General features: G+C 37.3%; 2 protein-coding genes across 3 annotated transcripts; one reads left to right on the forward strand and one right to left on the reverse strand.

Moving 5' to 3' along the window:
- Window positions 1-783: 783 nt before the first annotated feature.
- tdrd1 (tudor domain containing 1) lies at window positions 784-6,677 on the reverse strand. Of its 2 annotated transcripts, none has more exons than XM_077739508.1 (13): window positions 6,538-6,677; window positions 6,153-6,304; window positions 6,008-6,033; window positions 5,878-5,932; window positions 4,459-4,576; window positions 4,322-4,388; window positions 3,919-3,990; window positions 3,752-3,848; window positions 2,689-2,811; window positions 2,491-2,622; window positions 1,735-1,905; window positions 1,287-1,651; window positions 784-1,200 (listed from the first exon to the last, which is right to left on the reverse strand). In XM_077739508.1, exons 2-13 carry the CDS (start codon window positions 6,286-6,288, stop codon window positions 1,153-1,155), a joined length of 1,410 nt encoding a protein of 469 aa, XP_077595634.1. In that variant the 5' UTR covers window positions 6,289-6,304; window positions 6,538-6,677; the 3' UTR covers window positions 784-1,152. The 2 variants fall into 2 exon arrangements, with proteins under 2 accessions (XP_077595634.1, XP_077595633.1); XM_077739507.1 differs by having other exon boundaries at window positions 2,491-2,625.
- Window positions 5,989-15,956, forward strand: vwa2 (von Willebrand factor A domain containing 2). Its single transcript, XM_077739542.1, has 14 exons — window positions 5,989-6,086; window positions 7,294-7,576; window positions 8,079-8,146; window positions 9,056-9,130; window positions 9,305-9,438; window positions 9,509-9,618; window positions 10,437-10,570; window positions 10,637-10,766; window positions 10,839-10,894; window positions 10,971-11,081; window positions 12,319-12,888; window positions 13,904-14,455; window positions 15,332-15,457; window positions 15,710-15,956. The coding sequence occupies exons 2-14, from the start codon at window positions 7,482-7,484 to the stop codon at window positions 15,844-15,846; spliced, it is 2,298 nt and encodes a 765-aa protein (XP_077595668.1). The 5' UTR covers window positions 5,989-6,086; window positions 7,294-7,481; the 3' UTR covers window positions 15,847-15,956.
- The last annotated feature ends 252 nt before the right edge of the window (window positions 15,957-16,208 follow it).

Below are 16,208 nucleotides of genomic sequence, written 5' to 3' on the forward strand. Positions count from 1 at the left end.
AAAAACTCATTTTTTGGTTAATAACTTGTTTTCTGGTGATGTTTTTTTTAAATTATATTTTCATTATTTTCTCCATCATACCTGTTTTTCTGATTAATTTATCTTGGGAGTTGTTTTTTTTTTTTTTTTACATTTCTTTTTAAACCTTAATTTATTTTCAGGACTATTTTTCTGGATTTTCTAATCTCCTATTTTCTGATTAATGTATTTTAAGGTTGTTTTTTGAATTCATTTTTTTCTTAGTTTTATTAATTTATTGGAAAGAAGAACATTGATACCAATTCCTCCAAATTTAAATGAAATGGATGTCTATTATTATCAATGAAAAGGACACCTATACCATTATTAATGGAAAGCAATTAGTTACATAAAATAAAAAATCAACTTATTATATTGAAATTATAAATATAATGCAGTTGTTGTTATTTGCTTTTAAATTTGGAAGTACAAATGATTTTCATAAAGGAAACATTGTTTTTACTTGATCTCTTATTAGAAGATTCAATATTGGTACTTAGTTTCTGGTATTACATATGCATATAGATTCAATTTATTTATACACATTTTAGATCCTTGTATGCCACAATTTTATATGAAAAGTTGAGATTATGCCTGCATTAAGATAAGAAAAAAACACTGAAATTAATTATCAAAATTAGTCATTTGCCCTAAAAAGTGTTGAGTTGTGTAAAGTATATTATTTTCATGAAGAAGGACGAGGTGGTTGTGTCGATGGGATCAGTTGTGAAAGTTTAAAAAAAAAGGAGAAAAAAGACTGTCAGATTGTCATTAAACAGTTATATTAATAACATGGTCAAGGGTAAACAGATTTTAACAGCCATTTCCAAAATATGTGAACAAAACTTTCTTTTTGGCTGGAGGCTCAAGCCACTTCAGAAATCAAGCTAGTAGACACTTAAAATGAATTCAAAACTAAAAAGATGGAGCAACAGCTCAAGTATTAAAACATTCAAAACAGACGCAAAGCCTCAATTTTCTCTTCCAGACATTTGATCTGCAGGAAGATAAATGAACAAAACTTTCTTCTTTTTTTTTGGCTGGAGGTTCAAACCACTTCTGAAATCAAGCTAGTAGACCCTTAAGGTGAATTCAAAACTAAAAAATGTAGCAACAGCTCAGGTATGAAAACCTTCAGAACATTGATGCAAAAGCGTCCATTTTCTCCTCCAGACGTTCGATCTGCAGGAAGAAAAATAGAATTCCAAAGATATTACTTTCGGGTAAGTGATAACCAGAATAGCAACTAAAATAGAAGAAGCTCAGACCTTTGCGAGCAGGATTGAGCAGCAACACGCAGCGCTCTTCTGGGGCTTCTCTTCAATTTGCAGGGCACTTTGAGGGATTGTCTTAGTAGACTCCATTGCAGTTTCCAAATCTGATGTCAGGGGGATGTCAGGAGGTCCGCTTTTCTCTCCGTCGGCAGCAGATGAACTTGACGCGTCCTCGACTAGAGTGTCTAGGATCAGGGTGTTCAGTTGGGGGCCGTTCCCCCGTTCGGGAGGTCGGCTAAAGTCGAGGATGTTATTGGAGCCGTCGAACAACACCGTGGTAGCCAGGGAGTCATCCTGAAGAAATTTGAGGAATATCTGCCTTGCTTCCTGGGGCCACTTGGCAGGGGTGAGCTCTTTGCCTGTGGAAGAGGAGGAAGTCTTTATTTGTAGTTGTTGTTTGTTTTTTAATGACTTTTCAAACCCATGACATGACCTGAATTACCAATCAAAGCACAGCGGGCAATCTGGAAGGGCAGTTCCAGCAGGTGTGCAGGGATGGGCAGAATACGGGACATAGGCAGCTTTTCAGTGTTGCCGTAGTCAGCATAGAGGACGGCGACCGTATCGTCTTCGCCTGCCTCCAACACCACTGCACGGTACCAGCGGCCATCGGCTGGGTGGGGAAAAAACACATTAGAGCAAGGGTGTCAGACTCGGGTAGGTTCACAGGCCGCTTTAACGTCAACTTGATTTGATGTGGGCCAGAACATTTTAGATATAATATTTAGATTTTTATTTATTTATAATGGATTAAAAGAACTAGATTAAAATCCCTGAATATTCAGTTTTTTATAGATCTAAAACAATGTTTATTTTAGCTTTTTTTTCATATAGATTTTACAAAATGAATTTTGAACTACAAACAGAAAAAAATGATTAAAAAATTACAATTACTGATTTAAAAAGGGGAAAATCAGGAAATGTAATATACATCTATACTCTTCATTTTAATTCGATCCTAAAACAGAAAGTCGATTTACTTTCTGGGCCACACAAAATGATGCAGCAGGCCAGATTTGGCCCCCGTGCCGCCACTTTGACACTGGTGCATTAGAGATTTACGCTTCGGCTTCCAACGTGCAAGTCACGCACAGGAGTCGCCCACATTTGTTAATTCACCCCTCCCGGTAAAAACGTATTAAACGCCTCCCAGGCTGTCAAAGAGTTAGATTGGATTTTGTGAAATTAGGTTATTCACCAATAAACTGAGCACAGCAGGCAGCCCCGGGCAGGAGTTGTGCACGGTCCACGAGTGAGGATAATGCAGCTTGGTTCCCGGTGCACAAAGTAGCCAGCTCCAACATGATACACGGGAGCTTCTCCTCAACCTCTGCTGAGATGAAAGCAGACAATCATAACCTTTCTAAGTAAGGTTGAAACTCTAATGTGTTCTGACCAGGGTTGGAGCGGAGTACAAAGAAGAGAGAAGGACTAGCAACAGCTGCGATGTAAGGCTTGAAGGGCAAGTTGTCGATGGGTAACTCCACTGTTTTCCAGTCCAATGGAAACCCATGATCATCTATGGAAGAAAAGACAAACGCCTAGCATTGTTCAAGGCCAAAATGAAGGGTCAAAGAAGAACACTCGCCTTGACTATTATGTTATTAACAGTGACTTTGATTGAACAGTGATTTTGGCGGAATTATTGACTCAGACCAAAACATTGACAGCTATCTAACGTTTAGCAGTAAATAATCGGATGTAGGCTTTGTCGTCATCAACAAAAATAAAAGCCTATTTGTCATCATACCCAGAACTGCGTATGACAAAATTGATAGTGCTTCTCCATAAGGTGCATTTTCTCGGCAAAATATCCATATAAGTGATAATTTCGGACTCGTAAATTGGCATTCTGCCGTTAAGGATACATGGCATCACCCCCCGGGCGGATCACTTACCTCTCACTGTCTTTCTCTTACGCGTACCACACTGTAATGCAGTATGCCTGGATGATCTCCACAGTGGTTCTATAGAATGTTTTATGCCTATTACAGCTATTATTGAGTGCCTAATGTCCAAACGGAAATGGCAAAACTTATTCCTGCATTCATTTTGGATTTTTGGAAAGACGTATTTTTTAGAAATTATTTATCGGCGCCAATGTTTGGACAGTTGACGTAAATCAGTATCGGCCCTTTTTAACCTGACTAGTCATTATGAAGAAATCAATTTATGCAGCCGCACCTTTCTCCCCTCATAAGTGTGGTGCCGACAGTGTTGCCTAACATAAACGACCTGTCACAGCTGCCCTTGCCACAGATATTCAGGGTATCCCTTACCTGGTGTCCGTTGTTGCATAGGATAGGCTCCAGCAACCCATGACCGTTGTAATGATAAGCGACATGGAACATTAATGATTATCATATGATGTAAAGCACTTTGAATTAGCCTTTGTTGAATGAGCCCATCCAAATCAATTTGCCTTACATTCTATTTAAAATTCGCATTACTTATCTTACCGGGTGAATGCGGAATGGGGTCGGGCTTGACGTGAATTGGCGCTGCGTAGTCAGCAGAGACGAGTAGCTCGGCCATGTTGGCGTGAGGGTCGCTGGACTTGTAAAATTCACAAGCAACCACAAGTTGATGTACATGTAATTTCAAAGTGGGAATGTGTACCAAGTACCTGAATTTCTGTTCCTTCATTAATCTTCATTTTCCTCAAATCCTTAAAATAAACATCCTGGGCTGTTGGTTGCTTCATTTAAAAAAAAGAAAAGAATTAAACAGCATCAAATGACAATTTTGAAATTCGCTTTATCGCTTTACATTTTAGCAAAGAGCTACCTTGTCACTTTAAAAAAAGAAAAATTAAAAGTGTAAAAAATAACACTGAGGTGGAGAAAACATGGCTGAGGCCTCCAATAACCAGGAAAAAAAATAATTATATTTTTGCCACACATTATATTTAATCCATCGGTTGCTATTGAAAACGATGAACTCCTATTACATTTAAACTGAGAGGTCTGGCTTTTTTGATTGTTTGAGACGGCGCTACTTACGATCAGTTTTTAACTTTTGTATATTACCTTCACGTCCAGACCATTAACGTTGTTGGCCAACGTTGACAGAGACACAGTCGGATTCAGTTTCTTCCTTCAAAATTACATGTAAGCACACTTTTGAGTTTTAGGAAAATGTGTGTCTACAGGTTTTCTTAGCTTACTTTGCGTTTTCTGGATCAGCGGGTCTGCAAATCAGTCTGTGGATCTTCCAGTCTTCCCTCTGGCACAGTGTTGAGCAATACCTCGTATTCTTGCAACGCGTGCAACGTAAATTCCCTCCTATACGAATTGGAAAAATGTCATAATTGAATGTTCGCTGCGTAGATCAAAAACTCATTTCCATTTCATTATCAGTTTAAACTACTTTTATAGCCCTTATTGGACACTAACAGGCCTTCTTTGAAATGCTTCTCTTTTCAAATGAGTTGCAACTGATTGAAACATTTTTTTTTAAAAGACTGGTCTTTGAGGTTGGTTGTTTTTACCCCGTTATTGCTATACATCTCAATACAGTAATACCTTGAGATATCTAATCAAATTAATGAACTAAAGGCAAATTAATACAATCCCACCCTCTGAAAAAAAGGATTTTACAATGGAAAACCATTTTTATTGGTCCTAATTCACCTCCTACTCGCAAAGTAACAAATACTTACCTGGTGGTTATGATTTTTGATACTAAAATGTGAGGTCGTGACAACAAAAATTTGAAATTTACCTTGAATGATCTTAGATTACTATACACACACTTAAAAATTAGTTTTAATCTTACGTTACACTACATTTAAACCCTCTTGTGCAATAACAGTGCACAGTTATCATAAGAAGCCTTTCGCAGTCTCGTATGCTCGTATCTCAAGGCAAATATTTGCTTGGAATTTTTCCTCGTATCTCAAATTTCTGTTGGGGCATTTTTATGTCAAGGTATTGGGCATTTGTATGTCAAGGTATCACTGTAACATCGTATAAGCACGTGGATGCACTGATTCTAGTCGCTAGCAGGAAAAAAAAGGCATTTAAATGGTTTAGTTGGTAGTTGTGTGAGGACCGTGAAATGAATTGGAGAATTCACATTGTATTGGTAAGTATTGCTCTACTTACAAAATGTTCAATTTACGAAAAAAAAGTTCAGGAACCAATTCATTTGGCAAGCAGAGTTGGGCTGTCTAACATATAAATAATACTACACTATTATAGAAATCCAGTCCTTAGGCCACGGTAGCTCTGTCCACTCTTGTTCGTTTTGTGTTTTGCTGCTTTTATGTTTTAATGATTGATGATTTCATTTACTTTGATTTGCTTTGTACTTTGTGCTTTTGCTTTGCTGTTTATTCTGTCTAATCACCCTCTTGCTACTGCCACAATGTAATTTCCCGAATACGGGATGAATAAAGTTATCCAATCCAATCCGATCCAATATAGCCAAATGGAATAGATATGATGGCTGGACTTATGATTGGAATAGTCATGAGAGAAAATTAGTTCAATAAAAATGGAATTGGGTCTGGATAGCTCTTTAACTTCCAATAAATAGTTGCTATTGCCACTTTTAGGCAACCTTGTATATAAATATGTATTACCTTCCCGATCACAAGTCTGGCAAAGGAATAAAGGTGATGTCATGGGCCGCGTCACCTTTAAAGAGAACATTTTATTAGCACTTTTACAAAGACAATAGTGGTTGAGTTGTGTTCAGTGTACAATACATACAGTTGGAGAATTCGGCTGTGGCGACACTAAAAATGATTTTAAAAAAGAAATAAATAAATAACATTTAATAAAAAAGACGGTATGTAATAAACGACAAAATACTTGAACATTTGGAACAGTCAAAAGAAGGGTTGAAGGGGTTTACCGGTTGCAGCTGACAACAAGTCCGGCTTGAACGGGCTTGAAGCCGCCGTGATGCGTCCAGGGGGCGAAGGAGAGTCGTGCATCGGCCGCCTCAAGGGCAAGCTAGGCCATACCATGTTGTACGAAAATGGCTTCATCGTGACAAGTCGCAGTCTACAGTTAATGTAACACATACAAAAATACAATAATTACTAATAGCATGGCGAGTAAATTATTTAAAAAAAACAATCAATCTGACAACAATAAAAATTAGCCAAGTTAGCTCGCCGATTGACTCATTAACCAACTTGTCTTGTGTTCAATGACATAGACGCCCTAAAAAGATATCACGACACGATATACAACCGTATATTTTGTGGAAGTGGTAGAAATTAAATATAACTCACATTTGTTAACTTAGGCCGTAATTTGAGAGGACGACTTGTTTCTGGCAAAAATATCAAAGTTGAAATACAATTCAGAGCGCATGCGCAATAGTAGGTCCTGTTGGTTAAAATGAGGTGCGCAATCAAATGACGTCAACATCACGTGACGCTACTTTTCCTTATTTTATGTATTCCATACATTCATTTTATTTTGTGAAAGTGATAATTATCGTTCATCAGATTCATGCATGTGTAAAAATTCTGCATGATCTATTCATTTCTTTCTTTTTGGGGTGGGGTGTTTGACTGCCTGAAGTAAATCAGGATAGACTCCAACACCCCCGCAACCCTTGTGAGGATAAGATGTTTAGTTTATTTTACCTATGACATTTAGACAAAAAATTAAACGTGTATTTTTGCACAATATATACAAACCTCTGGCTTAAACTGTAAACGTGCACAAACTATCAATAAAACAACAATTCTCCTTAATTAAAATGTTTTTAAAAGTTTATCTGTGGATACTTCATATTTTAAAAAAATGTAAATGTTAATAAAAATCATAACGGCCGATTGGTTAGCGCGTCGGAAGATCAATTGTTAGGTCGAGGATTCGATCCCAGGTTGGTCCTCACTGTGTAAGGTTTGCATCTTCTCCCTGGGCCTGCGTGGGTTTTCTCCAGGTAGTTCAGGAAAAAAACATGCAGAGTAGGCTGATTGAAGACTCTAAATTGCCCATAGATTTCAGTTTTAATGTTTGTACTTTGTCTCCTTCAGTGGCGGTCCGTGAATTTTCTAGCGACGCCTTCAGCTGTAGAAAGAAGTTCATTCAGGATTGCGCCCATCCCATTCAATTCAAAAGACAGTGGATCATGATCAGTCAGTGGTCAATGGGTGTTTCCCGCTGTCAATGGCAGACAATGAGTTAATAGGTGGAATGGTAGGCGGGTGTGAGAAGGAGGAGGATGTGGACGTGTGGTAACAACTCTCGGCGGTTGATGGGATCAGTGGTGAAAGCAAGGAAAAAAATGTCAGGGTTGGTCATGGAACGAGGATTTTGGTAAGTAAACATTTATGTCTTGTATTTATTTGGATCGGGGCAATGTTGCAAAAAGAAAACAATTCCCGTGTTTACCAGGTTTTGCTGCACTGGTGAGTCACATTGGGATTTCCTTTGAAGCTTGACTAAGTGCAGTCTTTTCAATAATCATATGTTTCACTCTGGAGGCTCTTTTGACATTGAAAAATGTTTCAGAATGTCTGGATTTTTTTTCTTTTAAAAGGTAAATGAATAGAAATGTTTTGTTGTTGTTGTTTTTCAACTTTTTTTCTAACTTTTAAATTAACCTGCCATTGTTTTCATTCACTAAGAAAGATGAAAATGTATTTTATCATTTTTTAACTGTCCATAACCAAAGAACAAAAAAGTAGAAACAAACTTCTTTAAAAATATATATATTTTGTTTATTTCTTAATAAACAAGAACATAATATTACGTCTGATCTTTGGTTGTATGTGTTATTCCTACTAAATATGAACAACTTTGCCATCTTATTTTGCAGGTGTGGCAACATGCTCCTTTTTATCTTCAGTCATGGCTTACTTCCAACGGTACTCTTTCTTCTTCAAGGTCAGCAAAAAAAAAAATATATCGCTATTTTGCATTCTTGTACCCTTATAAAACAACTAGCTTCAATCCGTTTCATGAAGGGCAAGTACATTTTCCTACTGTGATTGATGTTGAATGCCAGATTCTTTTTTCAAATGAAAAGGGTTAGGTTTAGAATATATTGCATATAAAACCAGTGTTAAAGTGTATCCAAAAAAAACATTTTTACATTCATGATGTACTGCATTTTCCAAAATATTAGTCTCACGTTGTCATAGTTTGTCTAGGAATCCGAGTAATATTAAAAAATGACATATTACCATAGTACAGGGGTGATGAAGATGTAGCTCTCGAGCCGCATGCGGCTCCCGGCCAAAATTGATTCTTATCATATTTTGTACATCCAGTTTTCTTATTTTGGGGAAAATGTAAAACTTTTCTGTGTGCCTTATAGTCGTGAAAATACAGTATATACATATTATATATATATATATATATATATATATATATATATATATATATATATATATATATATATATATATATATATATATATATATATATATATATATATATATATATATATATATATATATATATATATATATATATATATATATATATATATATATATATATATATATATATATATATATATATATATATATATATATAAAAGCATTCAATTCAATTATTTATAGACTATATTAACGGTAAAAACAAACATATCATTATCATTTTTGAGTCTACCTAGCAACAGGTGTTTTTTGACCTCTTGGTGGGAGTCATACTACGGAAATAAGGAAGGCCGTCGTTAATCCTTGCAAATGTGCAGTATGTGGAAAAAAAAACAGGGATTCATACAAAAAAAACTAATGGGAAAAAGTATATTTTTGGGGCAATTTGTAACTGTCCTATCTTTTCCTGTAGTTCCACGGGGGATCTCGGTCCAGGAAATCCAAACCAGTCGCGAGAACCTCCTGAAGATCACTTCTGCCAGGGAGCGTAAGTCAACGCTGTGTTTAAAACGCTTTGAGAAAGTGATAAAGTTTGAAAGCTGGTGTCTCCTTTGTGCCTTTCGACCCGCCGCTCATAAATCTTTGAAGGTGCACCGACATGTTTTTACTTGGTTTCCCACTCAACTTATCATTAGACCTGGCGTAATGATATCTTTTCAAGTGATACAGTGCTCAGCAGCCATGGACTTGGTCTTCCTTATGGATGGTTCGTACAGCGTGGGCAAGGCCAGCTTCGAGCGGGGCAAACATTTTGCGCTCAAACTCTGTCAAGTCCTCGACATCAGGCCAGATAAGGTTCGACCTGACTTTGTCTTGGCCACCGACTGGACGGTGTTTTGTGTAAGTTGCCCCCTTGCTAATTCAGGTGCGTGTAGGAATCATTCAGTTCGGTTCCGTGCCTCGATTGGAATTTGCTCTGGATTCTTTTTCGACAAAACAAGAGCTGAAGATGCACTTGAAGATGATTTCCTACAGGTGCGTTATAGCCTGCCATGAGTTGGCTTGAATGTTGTCCGACTGTCAGATCTAAAAAAAAAAAAAAAAAAAACACAAATGCCTGAACTGGGACAATAGTGTTAAATACGGAGATGCCATCTTAGTTTAAATTAGATTAGATAACTTTATTCATCACATATTTGGGAAACTTCCCTGTCACAGTAGCAAGAGGATACAGACACAGAAAAAGACATTTTAGACAATTAAATAGGTCACAAATAAGTTAATAAATAAATATATGAGAGTGTTTTATATATATATATATATATATATATATATATATATATATATATATATATATATAAATATATATATATATATATATATATATATATATATATATATATATATATATATATATATATATATATATATATATATATATATATAAAACACTCATATATTTATTTATTAACTTATTTGTGACCTATTTAATTGTCTAAAATGTCTTTTTCTGTGTCTGTATCCTCTTGCTACTGTGACATATATATATATATATATATATATATATATATATATATATATATATATATATATATATATATATATATATATATATATATATATATATATATATATATATATATATATATATATATATATATATATATATATATATATATATATATATATATATATATATGTATATATGTATATATGTATATATATATATATATATATATATATATATATATATATATATATATATATATATATATATATATATATATGACCCTCTAACTACTCACATACACCCCAAAAGTCAAGTAGGATTTAACCCTCTTTTTGCCACCCAGGTGGGAAGAGCTCCATGCTTTGGCCAGCGAGCCAACAGAGAGCCATGTTTTCTTCGCCGATCATTTTGACGATGCCGTCAACGGCTTGTATACGACACTCACTGCTACCTCCATCTGTAATGACGCACCAGCAGGTACGGTTATTTTTTTTTTGTTTAAAAACAGTGTGTGATATCGTCTCACATGCTTTTCCCCAAAAGGTTGCCAGGTGGAGGCATTCCCCTGTGAGAGAAAAACATTGGAGATGGTGAAAGAGCTTCAGGGGAATTTCATATGTTGGAAAGGCTCCAAGGGTTTTTTCCCCCAGACGTCTGTCTGTCCATACTACAGGCAAGTAAATATGGATGCAAAGCTCTGAAGACCAGATGTTACTTGTTGATCTTTTGCCTGTGTGTGCGGCAGCTACAAGAATGTCTTCAAAAAGCACCCCAGCATTTGCCGTCGGACCGTCTGTCCCGGTAGAGCATTTCCGTTTCTTTTTTTGCTGATCTTTCCTGGATCTTTTTAATGTATTTTGTACGTAATTTACGACAGACCCATGCGACTCAGAACCTTGTATGAACGGAGGAACGTGTAGTATCTTGGAAAATCAATGGGACTACACCTGTGTGTGTCCACCAGGTTATGGAGGAGACCCTCATTGCGGTCTGTATTTTAAGATACTATTTGGGCTGCCACGAAGGTTGACGTATCAACGCAACTAGGCAATTCGAAACTAGGATTGTCAAAAGTATTAAGAGGTTTGGAAATATTCATTCATTTTCTGAACCGCTCTATCCTGACAAGGGCCTTGGGGGGTGCTGGAGCCTATCTCACCTGATTTAGGGCACAAGGCACATTGGTGGCCAGCCAATTGCAGGGTGGTATCGAGTTAATGGATACAAAAATGTGGACAATTTAAAATAATGATAATATAATCACAATTTTCTCATTGGGTGGCCTGGTGGATTAGCGATTCGGCCTTACAGATCTGGGGGTTTGGGTTGAAATCCAGAGTGGTCCACCAGTGTGGAGTTTGCATGTCTTCCCCCGGGTACTCTGGTTTGAGTTTGAGTTATTTGATAAGGGACAGCACATATTAATGAATATGTTCATATTCACGTTATTGAACATACATGTGTTGAATTGAAAGTATAATGACATTTGAATATGTTGATATATAAGACTATGGCCGAGGGCTAATTTCCATCTTTATTCCCTTGTGTAGGTTGAAGATAAACGATGACACAATATAGACACACACACACAAATACTGTTTTCATTATGTTCAATATCAAAGTGGAAAACAGCAAATATTTTTATATATCTATTTTTAGATATTACAAAATGCTTTTTTGACTAAAAACACAAAATGAAAAAAATGGATTAAAAATTGCAATTATTGATTGAAAAGGGGGAAAATCAGGAAATAAACTATACATATATAATCTTCATTTGAATTTGATCTAAAATAGAAAGTCGGCACTCATGATTTACTTTCTTAGGCCAAATAAAATGATGCAGCGGGCCAGATTTCGCACCCGGGCCGCCACTTTGACACCTTTGCTTTCAGATGATTGGCGAAGAGTTTCAGAAATGGGAGTTCAGGTATGGTAATTGCTATTGAGTTCCAGTTTTGTGCAGCATGGACAGAGAAGGTGCTTTGGCTGAATGAACTCTTTTAGAAATGCCCAGTCACCTCTAGAGCCAGCCCTTGTTGATCTGTATGGCCCACCACAATCTATTTTTCTGCAGTATCAATATGGACGTAAATATTTTAGCATCAAGTTTATAGTACTCAAAATAGATTAGTAATCGTCAACTATCGTGGCAGCCCCGAACATGATACAGTTCGATATTTTTGTATGTAAGGTCACAAAATGTCATTGTTGTCCCTTTTCAGCACCAGCTCTATCTCTGGACTGCGCGGTGGACCTGCTTTTCCTTTTGGAAGGCTCGTCCACACTCCCCCCAGAACATTTTCTACGCCTCAAGTCCTTCCTGAAGCGCTTCCTGAAGATGGCACTTGGTTCGAGCACGTCCAGTAAAATCGGCCTGGCCGTCTTTGGCGGCGAAGCTCGGGTGGAGGCTCGAGTGGGAGAGTTTAAAGGAGACCCGAAGGCCATGTTGGAGCTGGCCGACGCCCTGCCACCTGTCGGCGGCCCGGCGAGAACAGGCCAGGCGTTGCGATACGTCACCCGTAATGGTTTCGTCAATGCCGACGTCAGCGACGACCTGCCACGCGTTGTGGTGCTGCTTACCGGAACGCCCGCCGTTGACCCGTTGGTGGGGCCGTCCAAGTACGCGAGGGACAGGGAGATCTTCCTTGTGGCGGTGGGGCCAGATTCGATGAGGGGACAGCTGGATAACATTACAGGGAACCCTCAAAGAACCCTCACTTATGCATCTTCCAATCAGCTTGCAAGCAAAATCCTGGAACTCAAGGCAAAGATCTGCAGTGTGGATACACAAGGTAGTACTTTATTTATTATTGTCTCTGATTTGGCTAAGCCACATTTTGTCCAAACTATGGACCCAAGCCTAATTTTTTAAAATGATTATAACATCATTGAATATTGCCCGCACAAGAAGCTTGAGTTTCAGCTTCAACAATAGACACCACTAGTCACTTAAAAAGTTGGGTCAAAAACTGACATGTTAAATTCAATGTAGGAAATTATGTAGGATTTCAGTTGATTAATGAGATTAATAGTTCTCACAAGTCCAGTGGTTAGGATGTCGGCCTCATAGTTCTGGGGTTCTGGGTGTGAATCCAAACCGGGACGCCTGTATGGAGTTTGCATGTGCATGGGTTTTCTCCGGGTACTCCAGTTTTCTCACACATTCCAAAAACATGTATGGTAGGCTGGTTGGACACTCTTAATCAGGGGTGTCAGACTCGAGTTGGTTCACGGGCCGCGTTTAACGTCAATTCTATTTCGTGTGGGCCGGACCATTTTAGATATAATATTTAGATTTTTTCAAATAAATGGATTAAAAGAACTGGATAAAAAGCCCTGAATATAAAACAATATTCATTTTAGCTTTTTTAATATATGTTTAGATTTTACAAAATTCTTCTTGAACTAAAAACACAGAAGAAAAAATGACAATTATTGATTAAAAGGGGGAAAATCAGGGAATTTAATTATACATCCATACTCTTCATTTTAATTTGATCCTAAACAGAAAGTCAGCACTCATGAGTGACTTTCCCGGGCCACAAAAAATGATGCGGTGGGCCAGATTTGGCTCCCGGGCCGCCACTTTGACACATGTGCTCTAAATTGCCCTGAGGTATTAGTGTGAGGGTGAATGGTTGTTTGTCTTCTCATACCCTGCAATTGGCCACCAAGTGAGGATAAAGCGCTTCACAAAATGAATGAATACATTAACTACGACTATCTAAAAACAAAGCAAATTATTCTTTGTGGAAGCCTTAATACTGTGTAAGCAATATTTGTCTGTGTCTTTTTCCTCCCTGGAAGGTTTCCTGGGTCAAGCGGTGGACTTGGTGTTTGTTTTGGACGCCTCAAGCGGTGTGGGCCGGGTCAACTTTGCCGCCACACGCGACTTTGCACGCAGCCTCACCGTCCAGTTTGACATCAATCGCGACTTGGCTCAAGTGGCCCTGGTGACCTACGGTCGCCGCGCCACCACCGTCTTCGACCTCGCCACCCACCAGACGGGCTCCGACGTCCTGGAGGCGGCGACCCTGGCCCGCTACGTGGGCGGGAAGGCCTCGACGGGCGCCGCTTTGCTTCACGTCAGCTCGCACGTCCTCACGGCGGCCAAGGGAGCCCGTCCGGGCGTCGGCAAGGCCGTGGTGTTGCTGACTGACAGCTCGGGTGGCGACGACGCTCTGGTTCCAGCTCGGAGGTTGCGTGAGGACGGGGTGTCGCTGTTTGTCGTTGCGGTTGGGGACGTGCAGCGGGATGGCCTGTTGCGGGTGGCCGGTGCCGAGGAACGTCTCATCTCGGTGCCGTTTTACGAGGATCTCAAGTACTTTGAGGATGTGGTGGTGCAGATGGTGTGCTCGGGTGAGGCTGTCAATGTTACGGGCCAGGAAACTCAGGCCACATTTACACGTGTTGTTTTGCTGTTATACTCTAATTCCAAATTTACACTGCCATTTTGTGTGAGGAAATCTGTGTTCCCACAGTCAAGCGAAAGTGCAAAAAAAAGCAAAAACTGGACACAACCTGCTGCACATATATATATATATATATATATATATATATATATATATATATATATATATATATATATATATATATATATATATATATATATATATATATATATATATATATATATATATATATATATATATATATATATATATATATATATATATATATATATATATATATATATATATATATATATATATATATATATATATATATATATATATATATATATATATATATATATATATATATATATATATATATATACATATACATATACATATACATATATATATATATATATATATATATATATATATATATATATATATATATATATATATATATATATATATATATATATATATATATATATATATATATATATATATATATATATATATATATATATATATATATATATATATATATATATATATATATATATATATATATATATATATATATATATATATATATATATATATATTGTTTAGAACCAAAAGATAATTGTTGCGCTATTGAAAAATTGCTCTTATGAAAAATGTGTGTATATATTAATATCTATTATATTTTCATTCACTACCATTGACATTAATAGACTGAGAGGGACTAACTGCAATTGTCAAACCCTAGTTTTTCCTGTCCTCCCTATTCAGTTGACTATCAAAGTCCAACAATAATGACATTCTAACCAACCCTGAATTGTCTTTTTCCTCCTAGAAATGAGAAAGCCTGTGGATGTTTGTAAGCCCAACCCTTGCATGAACAACGGAATGTGCATCCTCTCAGGCGGAAGTTACCACTGTCAGTGTCATCATGGTTTCCATGGACCGCACTGCGAAACACGTCAGTCAAAAATTTTTGTCCATTTTTTTTAACACTAACTTCCTTCCCTGACACATCCTTCCCGTGGATGCAAAGTCCTTCTGAGCACTTTCTGTAAATGACCAATAATAGTTTCCTGTTGTATGAAGGGTTAATAAGCAGGAAAGGTCGCCCCTGGCTATGGCATATTTATGAGAAGAACAGCTGTTTTCCAACCAAAACTTGAGGAATTTGCTAGAGTGAATCTTTTTCAAAGCTTCAATGTGCTCGTAGGAATCGTCAGAACGTCGCCTCGGCGAGATCTTGGTAGACATGCTGGTCGCAGGAAGAACAACAAAAGGCAGAAGAAGAGTCACCCGGAGGTCGTTCGTCGCTACAAAATGCATGGCGGCAGGAGGAACGTGATATGATGTACACAAGTGTGTTCTCGCACCTAAAACATAAATCCAACCACAATGGATTCCTCATTCATAGCCATTCCTGTTTTTAAATTTGATCTGAATATACGTGATCACACACACACACACACACACACACACACACACACACATATACATATACATATACATATACAATTCCAAAAGCCTATTTTCCATATGGAATGTGGAATCTGTTGTCAAAGGGCAGAGGACCCAACTGAATTTCTTACAAACATAAAATTATAGAGAATTAAGACCCATCTTAAGTGGCAAGACTTGTGTCATAACAAAAAAATATGCCATTACTGTTACACAAGAAAAATATTTTAAGCATAACATGCACTGCTGTAACA

The sequence above is a fragment of the Stigmatopora nigra genome, chromosome 18, assembly GCF_051989575.1.
Source record: "Stigmatopora nigra isolate UIUO_SnigA chromosome 18, RoL_Snig_1.1, whole genome shotgun sequence".
Classification (NCBI taxonomy): Eukaryota; Metazoa; Chordata; class Actinopteri; order Syngnathiformes; family Syngnathidae; genus Stigmatopora; species Stigmatopora nigra.

What these genes read in the sequence shown, in the direction of transcription:
- vwa2 (XM_077739542.1), top strand. Translation starts at nt 7,482, where the DNA reads ATGTGGACGTGTGGTAACAACTCTCGGCGGTTGATGGGATCAGTGGTG. An exon ending in CTGTAATGACGCACCAGCAG is followed by an intron (nt 10,571 to 10,636) that starts GTACGGTTATTT and finishes TTTCCCCAAAAG; the next exon opens with GTTGCCAGGTGGAGGCATTC. An exon ending in GGTGCAGATGGTGTGCTCGG is followed by an intron (nt 14,456 to 15,331) that starts GTGAGGCTGTCA and finishes TTTTCCTCCTAG; the next exon opens with AAATGAGAAAGCCTGTGGAT.
- tdrd1 (XM_077739507.1), bottom strand. Translation starts at nt 6,288, where the DNA reads ATGAAGCCATTTTCGTACAACATGGTATGGCCTAGCTTGCCCTTGAGG. An exon ending in ATGAAGGAACAGAAATTCAG is followed by an intron (nt 3,849 to 3,918) that starts GTACTTGGTACA and finishes GAATTTTACAAG; the next exon opens with TCCAGCGACCCTCACGCCAA. An exon ending in TGTACTCCGCTCCAACCCTG is followed by an intron (nt 2,626 to 2,688) that starts GTCAGAACACAT and finishes CTTTCATCTCAG; the next exon opens with CAGAGGTTGAGGAGAAGCTC.